We start from the raw sequence: 24,845 nt of genomic DNA on the forward strand, positions 1-24,845 counted from the left end.
TGTTTCCTGGCCATTACGGACATGTGTATCATACTGTATACTCATCTGCCCTCAAAGAGCCACCAGCCCCCAACCTGCCATCAGCTAAAAGCACAACAGAACTTAGAAAATCTCAAGCCTGTTGTATAAACAAGGCTGTAACGAAGTGGGTAGATATGGATAGGCACAGGTCAGTGTTCAAAAACTCACAGGACTTAAAATCTCCTTTGTTGGCAATTGTGTTCCAATTCTGCATTACCTAACATTGAACATGCTTACTCTCCCCTACAGCAGTCAAGCTCAGAGAGGGCAGAATCCAGATCCAATTCAACTTTGCATCACCCAAACATTATTCTGCACAGAACTGGAATTAAGGAATGAAGTGTTTACTGTGAAATACTTTCCATATTTTAATATAAACAAAGAAATTCCCAGAAGGCATGACTGGGTGTGCTCCCGGCTCCATCAGGAACGGTATCACTGTGAAATGAGAAGTCCCCCACATCGAAGCAGGCTGAGGCTGGCCCAGACACCAAGGCAGCTACTAGGCTGTACCACATCTACATGGCGCATGCGGCGGACAGGGCAGCTGGAAACTGTTCTATTGGAGAGTGCGACAGACACAATACACTGAGCAGGACCAAGTTTTCAGGGCCACTCCAAAATACCCCATGAGGAAAACAAAAAGGATTCAAGGCAGGAGAAATAATTTTCCAAATTAGCAGCAGAAATGAAGGCAAAGTGGGTGAGGAGCAAGACCATGACTAATCTTAGGTAGAAGCGTGTCCTGGTAACAGCAATACTTTGTTTATTTCAGGAACTCTTAAACTAAATGGAATAAGGAGTTTCCGACGCCAATATTCTAAGGTGACACACAATGTAACTGGGCGGAGGAGAGTTTCTTAACTTATCCATGTCACACGTAACATTAAGGATTAGATGCTGTAACCTGTTCCACCTACTTTAACACTGTTAGTAGTTGTAAAGCTTCTTAATCACTGTACTTGGTAAGATTTGGCAATTTGGGTTAAAATGTTTCCACATGTTTATGCTAGGTGAGCATTCGACTGATTCAGGGAAACAGAAGGATTTATTCGTAGAGAAACTAAATCTCCACCCCCACCCTTCTGGCACCACTCAGGTTAAATTGGGGAGCTGTCCTAAACTTTCAGCAAATCCTAATTCCAACGTACATGCTAACTGATGCACTGAGTGCAGCAGAATCCGAGAGGTGTTCTCTGCATTTGCCAATTGTAGGGTCCAGCAAAGGCTTATTGATAAACCCACATACCCACTGCTACAAACTGCAGAGGCACCACCCCGTCTGGTCAGCTATCCCATCAACATGAGCTGGCTGGGACTGGCCAGAATAAACTGTGCTCATCTTTCCCCCTCGAGGCTCAGAAAGATTAAAGAAGACTGCAAAGCCTTCTTGTAGTCAAAAAGTTAAAATACAGGAATTCTCTGAAGGGAGAAGAATCTGAAGATGTATATGAGAATGGCTAACAAGAGCCTCACTCGGACCCTCTCTAAACTATTCCCGTTTAAGTGGAGAGCCAATTAGCCCCCACTGGCATTTATATTTAGAATGGGCCGGGAGAGAGAAAGAGCCCCCATTTGGATGCTGAAGGTCTCTGACATCCCATCCATAAATCATTTCAGGGTGAGGCTGTCACAGAGCATCTTCTGCTCTGCCCTTTAAATGGATTGGACCCAACACCACGTTCTCCTCAGGGTAGAGGTGGGGGTGAGAGTTTCATGGAGAACAAAGAAGTCATCACTGTCTTTATCCCCCCACCAAAGACAGATGTAGTAAAAACATCTGCATTGCAACATCCGCCCACCTTAAAATACCAAACTGCAAACAGACAGACTGAATGATAGTGTTTGAAAGCCCCTGAATCTACACGGAGATGTAGCTATCGAAAAGAACACGGAAATAAATCTATTACAGAAAGGCTAAGTGCGTGATTGATTGCAGTCACACGTGCTCCCATTTGTAAAGCTGCATTTATTTAATGACTGCATCCTTATAAAGAAAATCTGGATAACAGGGCACTTCTAATTTTTTTCATCCACCAAGTCACTGTTTCAAATAAAAAAAAAAAACAGACGGATGGTAGCTGAAGAGCACACAAATCACACACACAAAAAAGCCAGCTCTTTTATCCTTTCTGTGTGGTTAGCGAGGCTCCTTTGTGTCTACAAATTTCCCTGGGTGGTGCTGTTGCCAAGAAATTCTAATTCATGACAAGGTTTTCTGCAAATTGGGGAGAGAGGCAAACTGCAGAGGCAGGGACCCTACAGGTTGCTTTGTCTTTCTGGCTGAGACAGCACCTGGCTGCTCAGGCCTGTAGAAGGCAGTGCAAGGCGAGCTCCTCACAGAGAGGAGGAAGCGATGTGGCTCACAGAACAAATCCCGTGCCTCGTACCATGAGGCTGTTCTTGGAAGGCAACGGTTTTTGTAGGTTGTCCCCTAAAGATGCCTCATACCAAAGGCCCTTACGCAAAGTGTTTCAAGGTGCCTGAAACCAAGACGAAATTGCAGCGTTACAGGGACACTTTATTCTTACAGCAGCCAAGTATGCCATTAGTTTAAGACAATGGGGGAACGGGGGAGGAGGCAAGAATGTTCTATGATTTATTTATTTGTTTCCAGTAGCAGTGGAAAATTTTCTCTGAGCAAAAGGGAGGCCTGAAACTGACCCCATCTGCCAATTATGAATCAGCATTAACAACAAGCATAATTCCATAAGAGTTTTCAAGTAAATAGGCCATGCTCCTCAATGGCATGAGGCAAAGCTAAGTGCAAATAAGATTTAGAACATCATTACGGGACCTGCACTCATGAAATAGCAGACTACATATAAAGAATATACCGAATTCTAAAAGTCTTTGTAGCTTCCCCCACAAAAAAAACCCAAGAGTCTTGTATCAAATCCTTTTCATTTTCCAAGTCAGTAGTGGGTCCAGAAAAATCATGATTTCTATTGGCAATAAAACTCATGAATGGGTCTCCCTTTATTCATCATCACGTGGCACCCTATAAGCTACTCCAGCTTCTGTCCTACCTTTGACCTTTTCCTGCTTTTGCTCAGACAGCTCTTGGAAAATTTCCCGCAAGTTTCCAAAGAGCTTAAGGCTAGTAGCCGTAAGAGTTGTGCGTCAGCTGAATTCCATAAAATAACAGACCACATAAGCACAGTGTAATTTACAGTTATGTGACAGGCAGAGATGATGCTACTTGGGCCAAGTGCTTAAGTATGCAGTCAGAGCCCAGGAATGGAGAGCTGTTAATGCAGGATGTCCATCTGGATTTTCAAATTACACCGGCAATGATTTTCAGAGTTGGAGCTGTATGTCGCTAAGACATCATTGCCTGAAAACCCAATGTCAAAATGATGACCCCCGTGACTGGAAGGCCACCACAGGCTCACTGACTATAAAGCAGGACAATCATCCCAGAACACGTTTAACACAAAGTCCCCCAAACTGTCCATCCTCAATTTTCAAATGCACAGCTGTTCTTGGGTTTATCATCCAAGTCTCTCTTTCTCTACAAACCAAGTTAGATTTTTGGAATCTCTGTATCTCGTTCATTTCTTGAAGGCCAGGTACACCATTCGCTTTCAGAAGAACATCTAAGGACTGCTCCTCATTTGACCTCTGAGATCTGATGACCCCAGAGCATCAGGAAACTCCCTCGTTCCTGGGGTTCTTTGTAGCAACCTTCTTAGGCCATTTTGAGCAAAGGAGTCTCAAAATTTCACCATTTGATGGTTGATTTGGAACCAACAGTTGCAGAGAACCATCCCCCCCTCACACAGAGGATGGGAGGGACAGGAGAGGGAGGAAGGAAGAGACAGAGGTGGGAGGTTTGGTCACCAGTATGAACTCAGAGTCACAGTCACCCTTCTATACAGCGGCTGTGATTACAGGGTCCAGAGCAGAAAGCTTCTTGGAGTGGTGTCTTGTTTAGGAGTGCTTCCCCCACCCCAGGTTTGTTTCAGAAGGGACCACGAGCACACCCCTGAAATGGCTGGGCAAAGGGTTTTAAAATGAGGGTAGTTAGCAGTTGGAGAGGGTTAAGGCAAGAAATAAGGAGGGAGGTGCAGGAGGTTAAAAATCTCCTTGCCTGCAGATAGAAGCTAAGGGGGAGGCTCCTTGAAGGGGGTGAGACAGAGGTGGGGGGGGAGGAGAAGCGGAGGAGGCTTCTGAGGAAACAACAGATCTAATCTACCCCCCACTTATCAAACCAATGATGTTGCTTCGCAGATCTAGACTTTCTCCTGGATGGTCTAACCAGACCTAGAAAAGCCGGTTTCCTCTGGAGAGGCCTTCCCCAAAAGCAGGCTTTACTACTGTGAAAGCTTGAACCAAAACAAAGTTGTGTGATTCATCGGGAGGGAACGCTGTAACAAATAAAGCCAACTTTCTTCCCTCCAACACTGCTGAACAGTTTGTCACAAACAAGGGCTGCCTCGGGCAGGCCGGCTAGGTCAACAGATTCCCTTCCCTAACCTGTCTAGACAGTTAACACGCAACCGACTGACACCAGTGGGCTGACAGTGTGAAATGAAGGCTATCTCAGAAAATGAAACACTGGCAACATTTTGGTTTAATTAGCTTGCAAAATAAAAGCAGGAAAAAAATCTAGATCTAACAGAGACCCTTCATGAGACAGTCTCATCAAGGATGGGGGAAAGCATGCACTGAAGAAATGGCTTATGCTAAAAACACGTGAACTGTGTGTGTGTTTAGAGGGAGACAGAGTCAAGCGTGTCTGCCAGCATCCTTAGACAGGAGCGCACGTGTGGACACACAGACACCAGAGGCCAATACCTGGAGGAAAACTTGCAGCCTCTAACCAGGGGAGCACGGCCGGCAACTAGCAACAATGGTGCACAGTCAGAGGACTAGCTTTGCCACACGGCTCCTCACATCGAATGCCAAGCCCGCTCGCTAAAGCAGCAACTGTTACATCCCAGCCTTGAGCTGGCAAATCCCGCTTTGGGCCCTGGCAGAGGAAATCCAGCCGTTCATTAGTCTTAACAAGCTGCTGTCATGGAGCAGAGAAGTTACATGAGCAGCCACACACCAAGCCTCTCGCAGCCCTCCCCAAGGGCAAGCGGGTTTCTCCAGGACAGACTGTGCAAGTTCACACCTCCAGTGTGCAAATCCAGACCGTCTTCTTGGACTTTCCGTGGTGCACGCTGTAGAATTTTTACAGAATACCCATGTGCCCCCGCCCCCACCCACCGTCTTTCCTGCAGAACGTCCCCTCAGCAGCTCCTAATCCTTGCTGAGAAAACCACCGTTTCCGCAGCAGATCTAGCACTTTCCACTGACCAGCACTTTCTTTATTCCACTTCACAAAGCCCAGTGAACTTGTCACCAGCCCCGCTTCGCCCTCACTGAGACGCCTAGCCAACTTGGCACTGGTGCCCTTCAGCATCCTGGGAGTCGCCTAACTAGTCCTCCAAGACAAAGTGGGAGGCACGGGAGCACGCACCACCCTTTGTCGGAGGCTGTGCTGTCTAGCTGGAGAGGGACCCCAAACCAAAAAGAGGGACAAGGACACACCTCGGGGGGGCTGGTTCTTTCTGGGGGCATTGCACTGGGGAGCCCACCAGGCGGGCAGCGGGAGATAGCCACGTCTTCCCGACCTCCTCCTCCTGGGAATCCTGGAGTGTCTTTTGTCACTGGGCTCCTCGCCCTGCCGCCCACCCTCTGATCTCAAAATCAAGTTCCTATTCTTTATGGACACTTGCTAATTACTAGGCAAACACTCCGCTTTGCGCTGCCTCCCCCCATCTGCCGGTCGTCAGCGCCAGTTGAACGAGATGAACCTGACTCGAGGTACCAAAACGTAGAGCTGGTGCAGGTAGGGGCGCCGCGTCCTGTCAGCGGGGGCTGGAAAGCCCAGACCACCTCCCCGCGGCCCCTCGAGCCCCAGAAGTTGGGCAGGTCCGCGCGGGGAAGCGAGCCCGGCAGCGTGCGCGCCGGGAGGGGTGCTGGTCACCGAGAGGGGCCGCCCGGAGCGCCGCTCGCTCGGCGCACCCAGGGCTGAGGGTGGGGGGAGGAGGGCTGTCTCCGAAAACATTTTAGACAACAAACAGCCGGGGGGGGGGGGATAAACAAAACATTCAACCCCAAGCCCTCTCGGCGCAGCCCTGCGTCTCGCCGCCACCGCACGATTCGCACGAGTAATTTAAATGGTTCACCTGCTGCCAGGTCTCCTCCAGGGACGGCAGGGCCGAGAAGTAGCCGGTGTCGTGGACGAGTTGCAGCTCCTGGAATATGCTATAGCTAGCCAACACGTCCATGCTGCTGCTGCCGGGCAGGAGCGGAGGAGAGGCCCTCCCCCGAGCGCGGCCGGGGCTGTCCGAGTGTCCGTCTGCCGCGCTCGCCCCCCGGGAGCGCAGACATCCAGCGCCTTTGTTGTGCGGTGTGCGGTCAACTACCAGGAGGGGCGGTCAGCGCCGGAGGGGCGCGGGGACGGGGCCGGGGCATGCGGCCGTGCGGCGGCCGCGGGCAGGGCCGGTCCGCGGAGCCACGCGCGCTCCGATCACGAGGGGGCCGCGAACTCACGGACCCCGGGCTGCCATCCGCGTCTGCAGCGCCGCGCGCTCCCCGCGCAGTCCTTGCTCTTTATTTTGGGAGGCTGCATTTTTTTCTCGCGATCGCTGCTCCCCCTTCCCTGCGCTCCCCACCCCCACCGGCCCGCGCCCCCCCGCGCTCCCGCCCCCTCCGCGCGCTCGCGGCGCCGCGGGGACCCGGGGGGCGCGTCCGTCCCCGCGCGTGACCATGTAAGGTAAACAGGGGCTCGTGAAGTCACTGAGGGCCAATGGGCGGCGTGGGGCGGGGCCGGGGGCGGGGCCGCGCGGGGCGGCGGGCGCCGATTGGCCGGCCGCGGTCTCCCGGGGCGGCGCGCGGCCGGCTATTTTTAGAGGCCTATATAAGGGCGCGGCGCGCGCGCGGGGCCCGGCGGCCGCGGCCACACGGGCGCGGACGCACAGGCGCGGCTCCCGGGACGCGGGGCCGGCGCCTCCGACCTCGCCGCTGCCGGCGGAGCCCGGGCGCCCCTCGGAGGGCGGCCGCGGGTCGGGAGGGGAGTCCGGCCGCGGTCAGATGCCTCCGGGGGGAGGGACGCCGCCCCCGCCCCCCGCCCGGACTCGAGTGCCCAGGGGGCTTCCCTTCCTAAAGAGCAAACCGAAAAGAAAAGCCCCTTCACCAGTGCCCACAGCCTGCCCGGCCGCGGGTCAGGAGCGCCAGAGGAGGAAGCGCCGCACTACGGGCGGAACAAAGGCGAGCGGCGCGGGGACAGCGGCCGGGCCCGCCCCGCAGGCGCCCAGGTGCGCACAGGCCCCGCCCCCAGTCCCGCAGGCGCCCAGGTGCGCACAGGCCCCGCCCCCAGTCCCGCGAGCGCACAGGCCCCGCCCCGGGCCCCGCAGGCGCCCAGGTGCGCACAGGCCCCGCCCCCGGGCCCCGCAAGCGCCCAGGAGCGCACAGGCCCCGTCCCCAGTCCCGCGAGTGCCCAGGTGCGCACAGGACCCGTCCCCGGACCCCGCGAACGGTCGGATGCACGAGGTCCCGCCCCCAGCCCCGCAACCGCCCAGGTGCACACAGGCCCCTCTGTCGGACCCCGCAAGCGCCCAGGTACATAGGGCCCAGTCCCTGGCTCCGCGAGCGCCCAGGTGTGCACAGACCCCGCCCCGATCTGCAAGCGTCCAGCTGCGCGCCACACCGCCACCTGCCCGCCCTCTCCTTCTGACCGAGAGCAAGAGACCAGGCACGGAGTCAGACTCCCAGTTAGAGTTGATTGAAAGGGGCATTTCGCTTGAGTGTGTATTAAAGAGAATAGAGGGAGCCGGGCAGACGTGGGGCGCCACCGGAGCTTCCCAGGGGCTTCGGGAGAGGGTATCTGCCGAGCTGCGGTGGTGAGAGGCGGAACCGGACTGTGTTCTGGAGCTGTCGTATAGAGATATATAGATAGAGATCCTGTTATCTCTTGGATAAAAACCCTGCACAATGTACATTGTTAGGGTTGACCAGTTGTTTGCTTGACCTTAAATGGTCAGTGTGGTTCAAGCTTCCCGAAAATGCACTGTGAGCTGAACTTCCACTTTTGGAATGATTGCAGAATTCAGTACTTATTGAGAGATGAGAAACTTAATTCTATAACCATAATGGAAGAAACACAGGCACCTTAATTGCCCTTCTCAGCTGCCCCTCCTTCTGACTATGTGGGACTCCACATCACGATATTTGAAAGATTCTGCCCCATAGAATGAACAGAATTTGGAATTCGATATTTCCAGGGGAAATTAAACAGGAATTGCTGGGATTGAGGAAAGTCTAGTTTAGTTACTTTTTGACGTCTGAAATTCTGTTGGTCAAATCTGCAGCGTCTCTTGTAGGAGGATAATTGGTGCATTCATGCAGCATAGGTGCACGGAATGCACAAACGTCTTGGTGCATTTAGTATTGCGTGTATACATGCGTGATACTGGGGATACATGGTATTAAAAAGTTAAAAGTAATACAGGGAAAAGGTGACATCAGGAGAGCACACCTATGTATCCGTGTCAGTAGGGGAAGACTGCCCTGCCTCTCTTTGAAAGGCTGGGTGGGCCTTTCCCAGAAGTAGAAAACCACTTCAAGCCATCACATCCCAATTAATGCATCAACTCTTCTTGATCCTTATGGTCATTGGTGCCGTGTGACTTTGAGCAAATTGCTGGCTCAGACCCTCTGCCTACCCATCTCAGAAATAGGAATGCTGTAGTGGCATCGCCCTTGCCTGGCTGTTATGAAGAGTCAAAATAATGTAACTCCACTGGCATATCTGGTGCTATTAGGTGAATGCTAAATGTTAGCCATCATTATCTCCTGGCTTTAGCTAAGTCAACTGAATAATATCTGAACTAATCAGACCCGTGGGTGGACACACCAGAGTCTCAGACAAGGAGGGGAGGTAGCAGCCCTCGCCAATACAGAGTAAGGTGCACCCCCGCCCTTGCTATTCCAGTTGTGTGTGGGGATAGGACAAGGCCATGAGTAACAAGAAGGGAAGGGGCTCAGATGGAGGACACTCAGGAGTCAAAGACAAGGCAAGACCAAAGCGTAAAACTGGATGTTTGAGACTCAATTTTTGTTTTTGTGTTACACTGTTACCATTTTTGAACAAAATATGACATAACTGTTAACTTGCGAGTTTGAAGATTTTACAAGTAATAGCTACTATTTATTTGGCACTTTCACTGTGCTGGGCTGTAGGGGCACATAAACATTTTATAGGCCATGTCTCCTTTCATCCTCAGGACAACCCTGAGGTAGGTATTTTTATTATCTCCAACTTTATGGGTGAAGATACCCAGGCTTAGAAATACTCTGTTGGTCAAGGTCACACAACTGGAAGCAGCCGAGCAGGGATTCAAACCCAGGAGCGACTGACTTTCAAGACTGCTCTGCTTGTGGCTCTCTGTGCGGTGAAGACTGGGTTTCTTGGTTTTAAGTCAAGATTTGTTTATAAAAATTGCTTGTGTGTGGAGAAGGGCCACTTCTGGAGAGGTTTTCCCCATGTAAATATCAGCCATCCAACTTACAGAAGAACTCAACCAAAATTTTACAGTGTAAACCCTGAAAACCTCATTGTGACTTTTTTCAAAGCTTTATACATTGTTTTAGCATTCATTCTAGAGATTGATGCCATGAGGCACTCCTGAAGGCTCATTTTCAATAGTAGTCATATGTGCCTACTTTTATTGCCTAGAGACCCTAGGTTCACATTGCAAAACACGTGCAAAGAATCTCAATGTAGGAAATAATCAACAAATTAAGATCACAAGGGAAGTTTTCAGTCAAACCAAAAATAAACAGCGCTGCTCAAACTATTGCATATTGAGTGCCTTCTCTGTACCTGGCATTTACACCTGTTTGCATCTGATCTTCACCACAATCTAGTGAGGGAGGTATTATTGCTCTGGTTTCACAGATGAAGATACGAAGTTCAGAGAGGGCACATAATTTTCCCGTTACTGTATGTCTGTTAAGTGGCAGAAGCAGATTCAAATACAGGTCTGACTCCAAAGTCTGTGTCCTCTATGTGCATTGCCTTAGGAGACACTCATATTACTTTTAATGGTATCACCCTTTGGAAGTGATCTTAGAGGAAACTCCTAAGTGGAAATAATGTTATCCTCCAAGAACGAAGAAATGAGGATATTTTATGAACAAAATAGTAAAAATAGAATACGTAAATAAACCCAATCAAGGCATCAGTCTGTCACTGCCGGAAAAGTTTGGCTTCATTAGTACGGGAGTCCGATCAGCACAGTGTGGCCAGCACCACCGGCAAAGCCTCCTTAAAGTCGATCTACTTAAAACAGGGACCAAATTTCAGAGCAATTCACGAAAAAAGGCTTATTAGGGACTTTATTTGAAAATAAAACTCAATGTTATTAAAATACATTTATTCTCTCCTATATTGAACAAAATTTATGTTGTAAGTGCAATTATGTGCTAATTACAGAATGAATAAATAATAAATCAAGAAGATTATTATTAGCTTAATCTTTTCTACAAAATGTGAAGCACCTTACAAAATCCTTTATTTCCTATTTGACTTTTATACCATACTCAGAAAGAGGGTCATTTTTTTAAATGTTTGAGGGTTTCATCAGGTTTGCCAAGGGCCTCAATTAATTCTTTGATACTCAAAGTATTCTTCTCTTCTGAAGCATCTGTGGTCATCACCCCTGTTGATTTTACCTCCGTTTGTTTAACTCTGTGGATCCTCATTTGCCAGTTGCTTTACCAACTTCACTTTCACTGACATCATTAAACCTTAGACCTTTTCCAAGATTTACAATTTCACTTTGCAATAGATTCGAATGTCTTTGCATTGTACTGTAAAGTTTACCACCATGGGGGGTGTGGGAGGGGGGGCTGGTGTTTCAAAGAGACGTTTGAATGGGGGACTAATTTATAAGTGGTCATATCATTAATAAATACTTTCATATACTAATCACTTTTGCTTCCCTTCACAATGTTACTATGTGGAGGAAGGTGTGAACTTAGAAAACAAGAGCTCATGGAAAACAAGAGCGTCAGAGAGGTGGAATTTGGTAAACAAGACTGTGAGAGACGTGGTCTGTATAGACCATGACATACATACGTGCTTACAACTGGGGAGTCGTTCCATGACTGAAAGGAAGCATGGCGGCTTCGTCAGGCCTCTGTGTCCTGGATAGAGTGTCCTCAGGAATACAGCTCTCCTCTTGTTTGCACCCTGTGCTCACTTTCTGCCCATACTTTGGCTTCCCACTCGCTCTGCCTGCAGGGGAAGAATGTGCTCGTGGCAACCAGAGGGCCTGGTGGTCGCTGTGACAGTTCTCATTGTTACTGTCAATGCAAGGAGACTTCAGCTGTACTTGTGTTCCTTGTGAGTTTAGTTAGCGTGGGTCTGACTCCCTGGGTGTGTTCAGTTGTGAGACTGACATTTTGAGGTTTCTGGACATGATGGGCTGAAAAAAATCTTGGTCTTGGTGAATTAACCAAAATCTCTTGGCAGGTAGCCTGCTAATCTCCAGAAAACATCCCAGTCTTGCCATTGACTTTTCAGAGTTCTGTGCTTATGTTACAGTTTAATGAAAACATTTATTTTTTAATAAAATTTGAAGCCAACCTGAATGTTGAATTTTGCATTGCAGTGGGTCGTACAAAGGGGTTACAGGGAGGACTTGTGCATTGTTGGTGATGGGCACATTGCTCTGACTCAGGTAGTCTATTGTTTAACAAAAATTGGTATGCCATAATGATAAAAGTGAGGAATTCAAGAATTCAGCAAAAGTCCACTGTCAGGAATGTCCTTCCCAGACCTTAGAATGTTGGACATTTAATGGTGTTATGACCTGTTGTGCATGATTTCTGTGGAGATTGCCTGTGGTCACTTTTCCAGCTTGAGCTACCTGTACTTAGAATGGTCAGTATCCTCTAATGAAGAAGAGCATCATCATCTAAATTCAATCAGTCATTCAGCATATATTATGCAAAACATTCGGTCATTCAACATCCATTATGCAAAGTGCATAGATTGAAAATAGAATGGTAAACACAGACACATTACCAATGTCAACTACTAATACTATATCCCAAAAGTTAGAAAAGGCATTTCAAGTGTCTAGTGCAACCTTCACAGATCTGCTGCTTCCCTCTGCAACGTTCCTCCCAGGAGACACCCGGTTGCTCCAATGATGGGAAAGTCCCAGCAGGCACTGCGATAAACCGCGATGGCTGAGTGGTTGGCTAATTTCCCCCTCTGAGGATAGCATCACAAGCTATTCAGGGGGTTCTGGACAAAGACTCTGGGAAAGAGGCCAGTAGAGAATGAGAAAAGTTTTTTTAAATAATAAAAAGAATTCCTCTGACAGTAAAATGATAGAAATGCAGAGACAGTGGTGAAACTGGTGAGAAATCAAGTTGCTAATGTTTTAGACATCCTTACCCTTTGCGGTGTGTGAGGTGCAGGTCATAGGATTCTGCTATGTTTCACCCTGAGCGTGCTTTGTTGTGACGTATTGAATACAGCGCAGCATTACTATTAATATATTAAATATTGCTGTCAATGTTTTATCAGAATATTATCATTTTTCTTTTAAACACGCCATTTCCAAAGGGTTTGGTACACAGTTAATGGGATTTAACAGCAGAAAGCATCTCCGATTTTGTAATGGAAATCAATGGGAGAATAAGATGGATTCGATCGAAAGTGTCCGTGCTGCAAACTTTGCTGACAGTGACCATTCCTCTAAGTGAGGGACACCTATTCCACAAGTGCCCAGGGATGAGTTTTTATGTGTGTGATGGATCTGGGTAGTTTGGAAGAGTAATAATGTCAGCAGCAGTTTTTTGCTGACTGGTTGCTTATTTGAATTTCACTGAATTTTCCTTACCAGAAGGATGCTCATCTGAATGGTTAGAAGAGTCATTTGAGTCAGTTTTTGATACTGGTTACTGCTCTTCTCGGGAGTAAGCAAGGCAGATGCCCTAACCTTCCATTTATGCAGCCTGAGTGAGGGAAAGGCTTCAGTGTCCACTGCAGCATGCTTCATGGCCTTCTCCCAGCTCTCATCTCTCCTGCTGCTTTGCAATGCTCAAAGATTGTTCTAAGCAAATGCAGTCATGCTTTACGCGGTCATTTCATTTCAGCCTCTCCCAGCTGGGCCCCACGTATGACACGCTCTTTTGCTTTGCTTCAGTGCTGGTCATTATTTGGGAAGCTAGGGAAATCCCATTTGATGAAGGTCAAAAGGTGAGAACTCAGAGAGACGCACTGCCTCCACCCAGTTTGTCCAAGTGTGAAATTCTGCCCAGCTCTCTCTGTGCCACACGCGAACCTATCCTCCGCTTTCCTGCAGTATCTATTCTGGACCTTCGAGAGATGTCTGCATTAAACCCATCCCAAGTGTTTGTGTCCTTTCCACATGTTCTTGTGCATCATTGCCCTTTTGAGATTATAAATTCCTAGGGAACATTTGTCTGATCACCCTACAGAGAATGTATGGTACACGTCAACTTTTTCTTAAACCAACTTTAAAAAGATCACACAAAATATTTTCAGTAAAATTAAAAAATAATATTACTATTTCTCCAGTATTGTTTGGACACAGTGTTGTTTGTGCTGGCTCTGTGAGGTTGGCCAAAACAAGAGGAAATGCTGTTACCTCAAATGACGGCAAATGTGGTTGAAAGAAAATGGAAGATCTAAGGCTCCTAGCAAAGAACTCTAACTAAAATGACCAAAATCTACATAAAGTATATGAGACTCATTGTCAACCCACTTTACAAAACAATTAAGGGTTAATGTATTTTTTTAAATAAGATGCTTCTCAGTCTCTGGGAAACAGCCACTGTTACATTTGCTACATTTTAAGAGAGCTGTAATCTTGACTATTGTAACATTTCACAAAGTGATGTAATAACAGACTTTTCTGGGAACTAGTAACAGCAACAGCAAAAGAAGCCTGGAGAACAAGAATTTGTTAAATCTGAGCTTTTTTCGTGTTGTCCTGTGGTAAAGGATGCCCTGATGCTAAGTGACCTTTAAATATCACTTCGACAGAATGGAAAGAGATCTACTTTAGTAGCTTGAAAGTAAGTATTTGGCAACCTTGAATTTCCCCTTTCTGAGATGTCTTTACTGTAGCAAACTTCTGTTCTGTAGTTTCATCTTCTGAGTGGACTTACTTAAATGAGATTGCCACTTGTAAACACATAGTATCAATTTTTATTTATTTACATACTTGTTTATTATTTCTTCTACTTCCAGGGAAGAAGTATGAATCAAGACAATAAAATACAAGAATGATAATATAGAACAATTAACACTAAATAAAAGACAGGAATGCCAAAGGATAAGGGAAGAAGAAACATAACAGGTATCCATGATCATTCCAGCTGTGTCTCCCATTAAACAGTGATCAAGCTATGTTGCTATTTATAAATTAGTTCCTTGTAAATTTGCCTCATGTGAACCAATGCCCCTAGAGCACGGAATCTCACCTTTGCAAATCATTTTGTTTTTAAACTGGAAAAACTGAACTTCATATTTTTCAATTCTGGTGGACCCACTAAGATGTGCCCAGGTAGTCTCATTTAAAGCCATGTAATGTCATTTGCTCAACAATTACTGAGCACTTATTCTGTCAAGCACTAGGCTGGGAGCTGGGGCTATAAGGATGAATGAGATATGATTCTTGTCCTTCTGGAACTGACATGTTAAATGAAGAGAGATTTAAATAAAAAGTAATGTGGCCAATACAGCAGACTAGATTATTGGGACCGACTCCCTCTGTATGAAAACAACCAAAATGCTAGGATATAAGCATTGATGAGCTGACAAGATAATAAGGAGTTATTGGTCTAAAATCTAAGTGAAAATGAGATTCAGCATCACTCCTGGCAGTAAGCACTCTTAAACTCTGTATTCCCAGCACTGGCTGTGTATTAGAAAGAGCTTAAAAATACCACTGAGTGAGGTGTGTTTCTAGCAAAGGTAGACCAGCTGATGTTGGATGAAAATGACCACCCCCTCCAAAAAGAAACAACTAGAAAATATAGACAAAATATAAAATTACATGATGAAGGTATTCAAGAAGTAACAATGCAGCAAGAACTCACCAAACCTAGATCCTGGAGAGAGAGGAAGCCCAAAGAGGTAAGCTCAAAGATCAGAATGGTTTTATCCCACTGCAGTAATTACTTAAGAGAAAACTGAGAGGCTATGAAGGTAATCAGAAAACATACCTGAAAAGGAAGATGAGAAAAGTTTTCCACAAATTCAAAAGGCTGGGGGTCTAAATATTGGAGTTGAGAGTCAGTCAAGCAGTTGAGAGAGGAAGGTGTGGAGGGCAGACATAGACCATCCCCTACCAGGACTGAAGCCTGACTCTGAGATCTCTCAGCACCTGCTGGAGTAAGGCTGCTAGTCAGGCTGTCTTTGGAAGAAGAGTAAATCCTCTCTGCAGAAAGAGAATCCAGAACCTTGAACGAACTCTATAATTTTTTATACTTAATGTCCAGTACTCATTTAAAAGTGAACAGGCAGAAAAAGGTAAAACTTCCCCAATACCAACATTTAAAAAAAGTAATAGAAACACACCCATAAGAAATCCAGATATTGTCATTATCAGATGTATGCTTTAAAATAACCATCATTAATAGAATCAAGAAATTAAATGACAACATGGAGAATTTCAGCATAGAACTGAGGACTATAAAAAAGGAATAAAATAAAATTCTGGAACTAAAAATCACAATAATTGAAAATAAAAATGTAATGGAAGGGTTTGTGATGTTTAATTCTATGTGTCAATTTGACTGGATCACACGGTCCCCAGATATTTGGTCAAACGTTGTTTCTGAGTGTGTCTGTGAGGGTGTTTCAGGGTGAAACCAGCAGCTGAATCAGTGGACGCGGTAAAGCAGATGGCCCTCCCCAATGTGGACGGGCATCATCCAATCCCTTGAGATGAACAGAACAAAAATGAGGAGGAAGGAAGAAATTGGTCGTTCTTGCCTGACTGCAGGGCGAGGACATAGATCTTTTCCTGGCCTCGGTGTTCCTCGTTCTCAGGCCCTCAGACTTGGACTGAGTTACACCACTCCTTTCCTGGGTCTCCAGCTTGCAGACTGCAGAGTGTGGGACTCCTCAGCCTCCGTAACTGCATGAGCCAATTCCTTATAATATATCTCTTCATATATATCATATCTATCCCATTGGTTCTGTTTATCTAGAGAGCCCTGACTAATACAGAGTTTAACAATAGATTAGACACAGATGAAGTGAGCATTGCAAGTCGGTTAGAAGAAAATATTCAGGCAAAAGCACAGGGATGCAAAAGATGGGGAAAAGGGAAAAGAGCATAAAAGGTGAATGGGACAAAGTGAAGAGTCCTCTTACACATGCCACAAGACTCCATGAAAGGGAAGAGAGAGAATGAGACAGGGCACAATTTGAAGAGATACTGATGAAGAACGTTCCAAAACTGAACAAAAGACATCAAAAGCCATGGACTATAGCATGCTATAGACCCTAAGATGAATAAATACAAGCAAACTATTTCTAAGCAATTCACAGAGAAATTGCTAACAACCAAAGAGAAGGTCTGAAAAGCATTTAGGTAAGAGAGATTTTACTTTCAAGAATATAAAAATAAGACTGAAAAGACTGAATTCTTCATTCTCACAGAAACATTGAAAGAGAAGACATTGGAATGACATATTCAAAGTGCTAAAAGAAAATAACTGCCAATCTAGATTTCTATACCCAGTGAAAATCTCCTTCAAAAATTGGTGGGGGCAGATCCACTGGACAGTGATCCTGAGGAGAGTTCTTCAGTCAGAAGGATAATGGTACCAGGTGAAGGTGTGGAAGTGGGGGGAACTGTAAATATTGATTCTATAAGACAGCGATGATAAGGTCTATAGGTTTTAAATTATGGAGAATTAAAGTACACATTAAAATAGCACAAAAGTAGGGAAGTACATGAACTTAAAATATGCTAATGCCCTTGCTTTGTCCTAGGACATGGAAAAAGTACTAATGTGTATTAGACTAACAAATCAAAGACAAATGTTTTAATTTCTAAGGTAACCACTAAAAGTATAGTTTAAGAATATTAAATAATAAGCTAATAAAGGGGAGGAATAAATTATTAATCTAGGAAAGGAGAGAAAAAGAAATAGAATAAGTAGCACAAATATATGGAAAACAGATAATAATATGGTGGATATAAACCCAAATATATCCATTATTTCAATAATTGCAAACAGACTAAAACGTCCAATTAAAAGACAGTTTCAAACTAAATAAAAAACAAAACTCAAGTATAATGAAATTTCCACTCTTATCAATCAGAAATGGTCTAATGTTGACAATTTTAAATGCTTCAATCTGAAATGTGTGCTGCTTATAAGAGCTACTTATTAAACACAAGGCAAAAGAAAAGTTGAGAGTAAAAGGAAGAAAAAAGATAAATCACGCAAATATAGCCAAAACAAAGTTGGTTTAGCTCCAAGAATATTAGACAAATTAGACTTTCAGTTAATAAATGAACTAGAGATGAAGAGGATATTTTACTATGTAATAATCCACAGAAAGATCTAACACTTCTACATCCATGTGCACCTATTAATACTGCCTCAAAATGGTAAAGGAGGAATTAAAGGAGAAAAGAAAAATCTACAATCATACTGATAGAGTTTAATTTTTCTTGGTAACTGATAGAGTAGATAAAAATCAATAAAGATATACAAGATTTGAGCAAAAAGATGTCTACCTAATTGTCAAATACAGCATACGGCACTTAATGCCTGTAGAAACATATTTTCAGCTACATCTGGAACATGCATATACGCATTTAGACCTTATATTGCACCATATACAGTAGCATCGACAACATCTGAGAGCTTGATAGAAATGCAGAATGGCAAGCCACACCCCGGACCTCCTGAACTGCAATATACATTTTAGTAAAGTCCCCAGGTGATTTGTGTGCACATAATATTTGAGAAGCGTTGATATAGCCAAGAACTCAAGACCTCTCTTTTGCTGAGCTTGTTACTAATGGCTTCCCGAAGCCCAGAGCCAATTCTAGCTGGCCACACCCACCTACCTGACTCCTATTTACTTTGAGATAATGGGCTTTCGTCCTGTGGCATCACTTCCACTTCACCAACTGGTGCCTTCTTGTTGTTAAGAATTAGATTTAGAGGAGCTGCTATCTCCTTTCACCTCCTCTAACTTTGAAGATAAATAAGTCTATTTTGTTCCAACTTTCCTTCATTCTCAAAATATAAAAGCTGAAATATCTCCTCTTAATTATCCTTTTACATCTCAATAGACCATCATATGTTCAAAGGTACTTTCGTATCTGCTATTTCACTTGGTCCTCACAACAGGTCTATGATGTAGCTAGCATTAAAGTGCTAAGAGCATAGATTATCATTGCCATTAGTCAGATAAAAATGCTGAGGCCTAGAGGTTAAAGCAACTTGTGTAAAACCACATAGCAAGCAGCGGCAACATCAGTGCTGTTATCCAGACCCCCGTGTGCTTTCCGCTGCACAACACTATCTCCACGGTATTATTCCAAATCTCTGAGCAGTGTTGGAGGGAAAGCTACAATCCTCGCACCGCTTACCCAGAAGAAATACTTTCTCCCCTGTGGAAAATGCTCTTGGTAATCCACCCAACGTCCAGTCTCTTTTTTAAACTTGCTACCGTAGTCCTAATTCTTTGGGTGGAATGTGTTCAGCTATGTATGTACTTGCTCAGCCTCCCTTGTGGTTAGGGGGGGCCAGGGCCCAGTTCTGGCCAAGAGGATGCAAATGGAAGTCTAGTGGGATGTATGAGTTTGCAAAGGCCGCTATAACAAAGTACCACAGACTGGGGGGGCTTAGACAACAAAAATGTGATGTCTCAGAGCTCTGGAGGCTGAAAGTCTGAAATCAAGGTGTTGGCAGAGTTCGTTCCTTCCGAGGGCTATGAAGCAAGGATCTGTTCCAGGCCTCTCTCTCCGGCTTGTAGACGGCTGTCTTCCTGTTCACATGGTGTTCTCCCTGTACGTGTGCCTCTGTGTCCGAATTTCCCCTTTTCATAAAGACACCAGTGATATTAGGTTAGAGCCCACCCTAGTGACCCCATTTTAACTTGATTACCTCTGTAAGGAGCCTATCTCCAAATAAGGTCACCTTCTGAGGTATTGGGGGTTAGTACTCCAACATATCTTTTTGCCGGGTGGGGGGGGGGAGACACAATTCAACACATAACACGGGAGAATGTGGGTTTCTGGGGAAGACTTTGCTTTCCTCATGAAAGGGGACAGCCATGGAGTGCCGTCCTTCACTGTCCCTCCTTCTTCCTGCCCTATATACTGCCTCAGTAGCAGCACTGTCTGGCCTTATGGGGATTGTGAGGGAAAGACCAGGAGAACCAGGGGCATTGAGCCAACATTAGGACTGCCTGACTCTTCATATCTTGGTACATGAGAACAATTAACCACCGTGCTGAAAGTCCTTGTAGTTGGATTTTCTGTTACTTATTGCCAAACACATTTCTAATATATCACCATTCTCAAAAAACTAGCTTTATGTAATTTTATCAAACTATACCAATTAATCCACAGTACAAGTGTTAGTTAGTATTAGGCTATGCTTGCAAATGATTTAGATTGAGTAGGGGGTTGAATGAATTGAATAATGGAAGTATTATATCTTACAGACATTTAGAAAACAATGTCTAAGAAAAATACGTATGTTGGAGGCTGTCTACCAGCTGCCATCAAGCTCCCCTTTGTTGCTAGTTCTTGAAAGCGACTGGTGTCTTCCAGCCCGCAACGTTGTCCTTGACAAGCCAGTGAAGGCCGTCCTGCTTCTGTCCCTAGCATTTTCACCAAGACCGTTGGTGAGAGAAAGAGGTCGTGACTTGTTACCCTCAACAGTGGAGATTTTAGCAAGTCTCTCCGTGTACTTTGCCGAGTGAGCATGAGATCATCTCTGCAGTTAAAATTTGTAGTCTTAAATGCACCCCTGTTCCCTTCCACATGCCACCTCCCAGAACTATCCCTCTTGGAACTCTTTGAGAGGCCAAAGAAGTCTGACGACAGGCTGCTGTTGTGTCTCCAGATACCGCGAGCGTGAAGGAAAGGGCTGGGGAGGGGCCGGGTCCAGCGGCCGTGAGCCCGACAGGATGTCCTCCAAACAGGACAGGAGCCACGGTGAGGCAGGAATCAGGGAAGTGCTCACTCTCAGCCCTGTGGTGTGGGGTCCACACGCAGGACCCCCTCCCCCAGGGTGTGCGCCTCTGAGTGTCCACCCTGGCCGTCTCCTGCCTCACCCTCATCCCAGCTCCGCCTCCAGTAAGAGTGGTCTCTGGTGGACACTCATAACCCCTTGAATTCATTTCAGTTGCTACGTGTCTGCTTCTTGGTTCTAACCTGTATGTTTTATTAATTTCAATTGAATGGCTATACTTTTAACCATAATCCTAATAAGAACACATTCACAGAAAAAGAGAACTTTCTTTCCCTCATGCCCAGGCACTTAACTTTTTACAGTGATAACGCCAGAGAAGTGAGTACTGTGTACTCACGCTGCAGAAGTATTTTACACACACTCTGTGTAACACTCACTAAGAGATTCTGCAACCTAGGCGTCCACATCCCACTTTGTAGATGAGACCAAGAGAGATTCGATGACTGGCCCCGAGCCCACAGAAGACAGGGCCACCCTGCAGAGGTCCACCTGTTCCACGTCTGCACTGGCTGCCTGCATCCTGCCCTCTCCTCAGGTCTCAAAATCCGTGCTTTCTACACTTTTCTTATTTTAATTCGCTCATTCACCACAAATTCTACCTCTCCATCTCCTGCTCAGATTTTTCCTACTTGACTAAAAGATTTTATTGCTTTGCTTTTGCGGTTTCTCTCTCTTTTCCAGCTGAAAAAAATTCACTGAGTTTGAGAGTAGATCAGTATGTCAAGTTTTCTCGAAACATGCTTTAAAGCCGTTTTCTGACTTAAGTGTCTAGAGGGCAGAGATAAATGGGGCCACCAGGTAAGAAAGCAGGACAGCTGCGCACACTCGGAGCGGGAGACGAGGGAGAAAACGGGAGGGAGAAATCTTATTAGGTTTTGTAGGCCAGGGAAATCCTTTCTAGCCTGGATTTTTAAACCTTCTGAATTTTAATTGAAAGTATTTCTCCAGGGTATCTATGTTACCATGACTGTGCACTCTCAAAAAAATATTCCCTGTCTGTATTAGAAAAATATTACAACTCCAGGAAGAGAAGGGTGCACTAGAAAGAAGGATTTGATGAAGCGCCCGTCCCGCTCCGGACAGTGACCGTGAGCGTGCTGCCCACCACAGGCAGCCGGCCTCCTGAGCAGCGGCTGTCTCCTCCAGGAGAACCTACTCCTCGTGGGGGTCTACCCGCTCCCACCTAGGAGTCACCACCAATTCTTAAAAGAAGTGAGCAATATTCCTTTTGAGATTTATGGCCATCCACCCAGAAATGCCCCCAAATTAGACAGTAAAAGATTGGTTTTAACATATCTGGGGGCTATTGCTAGAAAGGTATGAAGATTAATGAACAAAACTGGAAGACACCCTGATTTTCAGTTTGGGCTTCGAATGCAAAAATATTGCTTACTCTTTGTATGGTTCACACACACACACTCCAGAAGACAGAAATTCTTGATCCTTTCCTTATAAAAAATGCAAAATCAGGAGATAACAGTGTTACTACTTTTTTCTTAATTTGTGTGTACATCTCTGCCCAAACTAGAAATTACTCTATTGTCTTCTTTCTGTGCATTAATAAATTACTACAACTGCAATCGTTGTCACTAGTGATAATGCAGATTCTAACAATAAATTTGTTTAAATTGTACTTTTTGTCTTTCTGCCTCAATATTTTTTATATTGTGTCTTCTCATCTTCGTTATGTTCCTATAAAGGAGGTTCCTTCTTGTTTTTGATTTATAGATGTAAAAATCAGGGCACTGAAGAGCAAGATGACAAAATGTGAAATCAAACAGTCAGGAAAAATCGGTCCTTCAACTCACTTCCTATATCCAAATTCTTTGGCTCTCTTTAAGGACAGAAAATGGAGCATAGTCACACGTGGACAGAGTTTTCAGTCAAGAGGGAGCTTCGGCATTCGAGTGCGTCTCCAGATCAGGAATCATCCTTTCCGAATGCCTTCAGAGGCAGCACAGAAGACTGGGTATTTGGGATGGTTTTGGAGCTGACCCACCTGAGCCAGGGCATTTACTGGACACCCTTTTAAGGACTCCGAGTGGAATTCTTAGAACACCATGACTAAGTGATCATGCCTTCCCTGCTTCGCCCACCTCTTACTCACATTTTCCCAGCACTTTGCTGGTGAAGAATGTCTTTGGCCCTTGCTTGGAAACAGACTTTCTCACAGTGCTTTGGAGTCTCGGTCGAGGCTCTGCTGCTGCGTCCCCACCTGGCCCAGTGCTCCCTGCTGTGGGCTGGGAAGGAAGAGCTCCAGGCTAGACATGGTCTCAGCCCTAAGGAAGAATGCACAACACGTCTGTTGCTCAGCCCTCCGTTCTAGCCCACTGCCTTGGGGACAGGTGGCCCCTCTCCCCACATTGCCACCAACACCCTCCCCACCTGCATCTCTGTTCTGTTCTGCAAGCCTCAGGGATCTTTGCCTCACAGGAGGCTCAGAGACATCAGTGCATATGGGCATGACCATGACCTCCGCTGTCAGCGTTTAGAATACAGGACGGTGCGGCACAGCCATGAAATGAGAAGGAAGATGGGGGTGGAGACGGGAGCACAGCCATGCACCATCTGCAACCTGGGAGACAGCTGACCTCCCGCTGCGGCAGTGGTGTAGAAGTGGCATGAATCAGTCTAATGCTCAGCTAGCTGGGTTCTCACTCTGGCTTAGGCACTCTCCCTGCCTCAGTTTCCACATTTAGTCCTAACACCTTTTTTCTTGGGGATGACTCTGCATCAGGCACCTGCTTTATACATAATATTTCTATCTGACATGTATTGATTTCTGGTCATCTAGCATCCTGAATTGAACACTTTTGTAACCTTGCTCGGAGTTTTCTCTGATAACTGCCTCTCCTGCAGTCACGGTCCGTGAGCTTCAGGATGGAGTCGGTCCCTTCTCAGCTCCAGGGGTGGAGCACGCGAACTAAGCCTGGCCCATCAGCGTTTCATGTTTCCCTGGATGGTGTGGGTGATTCAGGTCTAGGCAGCCAATCGGAGTGAATCTCAGGACTTTCCTGGAAGCCACCGGAAGAGACTTGCTCTAGCTCCGTCCATCTGAGTGTTGGGTATTGTCATGTTAGGAGCCTAAAGCCGCTGAGCCACACCACATGGAGCCTGAGAGGGAGCCAGCCCAGAGGACACAATGAAGCAGAGCCAAGAAATGGATCCCGGCAGCCTTGTTCAGAACTGAATGACGCTGACCTGAAGCTCTTCCTACGCCTACACTTCTAGTAATAAAATTCCTTTTTAGCTTAAACCAGTTTGACTTGGATCCTCTGTCACAATTTCAATGAAAAAAATTTACTAACTGGTACACTATCTCATTTTTTTTCTCACTGCTGAAATTTGCGTAAAAACTGGCTGAGCTGATACACAGTATTGTCATGAACAGCAAATAAAATAATGCATATAAGGGAAATTTCAAGAGTATAAACAGAAATGTGAAAAATTGTTGTCATTATTCTACCGTAAATGTAACTTGATACTTTCTCTCTTGAATCACGATATTTAAAACCTGATTCCTGTGAAGAAATTGCGCAAACTGTGATTTATGAAGGACCTAGCTCATGAAACTTTATTTGGCTGGATTTTTCTTTCATTCCTTTTGGAACTGAGCTCCATAAAACATAAAACCAAGGGAACAAGCCCTTCATCCTGAACTCCTGCCACTCGCTAAGCCCCACCTCCTGTCACCAAGTTCCATCAAACGCTTGCTAATGTCTACTTAGTCCATGCATTCCTTGCCACATCTATTGCCACTCCCTTCAGCAAGGTCCTCACCATTTCTTGCATGAATCATTGAAATTAGATTGTGTTGTACACATCTGAGGAAGGAAACACTGGAGGGACTTTAGGTTTTCTTGGAATGTTGCTCATGTATTTGCTGGAAGGCCCCCCAACTTAGTGGCCCCAAACAACAATAAACGTTTCACACAGTTTCTGTGGTGCAAGGTTCGAGAGTGGCTTAGCTAGATGGTTCTGATTCAGGGTCTCTTGTGAGGCTACAGCCAAGATGTCGGCTGGGGCTGCAGTCATCTGATGGCTTGACTGGGGCTGGAGATCTGCTTCCAGTTTGGCCCACTCACATACCTGGCAAGTTAGTGCTGGCTGTTGATGGGAGGTGTCTTCCATGCCACATAGTCCTCTCCATATGGCCGTTGAGTGTCCTCATGACATAAGAACAGGCTTCCCCTAGAGCAAATGATCCAAAAGAGAACAAGAAAGAGGTCATGATGTCTTTTATGACCAAGCCTCAGAAGGCACGCTTCATCATTTCCACAGTGTTCTTTTGGCTACACAGCTCAGCCCTATATAATGTAGGAAGGGGTACACAACGCCATAAAAACCAAGAAGAAGAGACCACAGGGACTCACTCTGGGAGCTGGCTACCAAAGTTGGGACAATGGAAACATCAATCTGAGATGTTCAACTTTGAGTATAAAGTACTAATGTAGTATCAAGGTGGGGATGGACAGCAGAGAACTGGACTTATGGGTTGTGGTTCAAAAAAGAGATGTGCCCTGGGAGTTATCAGCACAGAGATGGCA

General features: G+C 45.8%; 1 protein-coding gene and 1 long non-coding RNA gene across 3 annotated transcripts in view; one reads left to right on the top strand and one right to left on the bottom strand.

Moving 5' to 3' along the window:
- Window positions 1–6,735, bottom strand: part of KLF7 (KLF transcription factor 7) — a 117,858-nt gene extending 111,123 nt beyond the window's left edge. Inside the window, exon 1 of one of the 2 annotated variants that reach the window (XM_070242161.1) lies at window positions 6,204–6,726. In XM_070242161.1, the coding sequence (XP_070098262.1) occupies window positions 6,204–6,305 (102 nt within the window). In that variant the 5' untranslated portion in view covers window positions 6,306–6,726. Of the gene's footprint in view, window positions 1–6,203 lie in introns of both variants that reach the window. The other variant, XM_003363309.5, reaches the window with a different exon arrangement.
- The window catches only part of LOC138918822 (uncharacterized), a 31,886-nt gene continuing 12,501 nt past the window's right edge, over window positions 5,461–24,845 (top strand). Inside the window, exons 1-2 of the long non-coding RNA XR_011428628.1 lie at window positions 5,461–5,863; window positions 14,312–14,420. This is a non-coding gene — a long non-coding RNA (uncharacterized lncRNA). The remainder of the gene's footprint in view (window positions 5,864–14,311; window positions 14,421–24,845) is intronic.

The sequence above is a fragment of the Equus caballus genome, chromosome 18, assembly GCF_041296265.1.
Source record: "Equus caballus isolate H_3958 breed thoroughbred chromosome 18, TB-T2T, whole genome shotgun sequence".
Classification (NCBI taxonomy): Eukaryota; Metazoa; Chordata; class Mammalia; order Perissodactyla; family Equidae; genus Equus; species Equus caballus.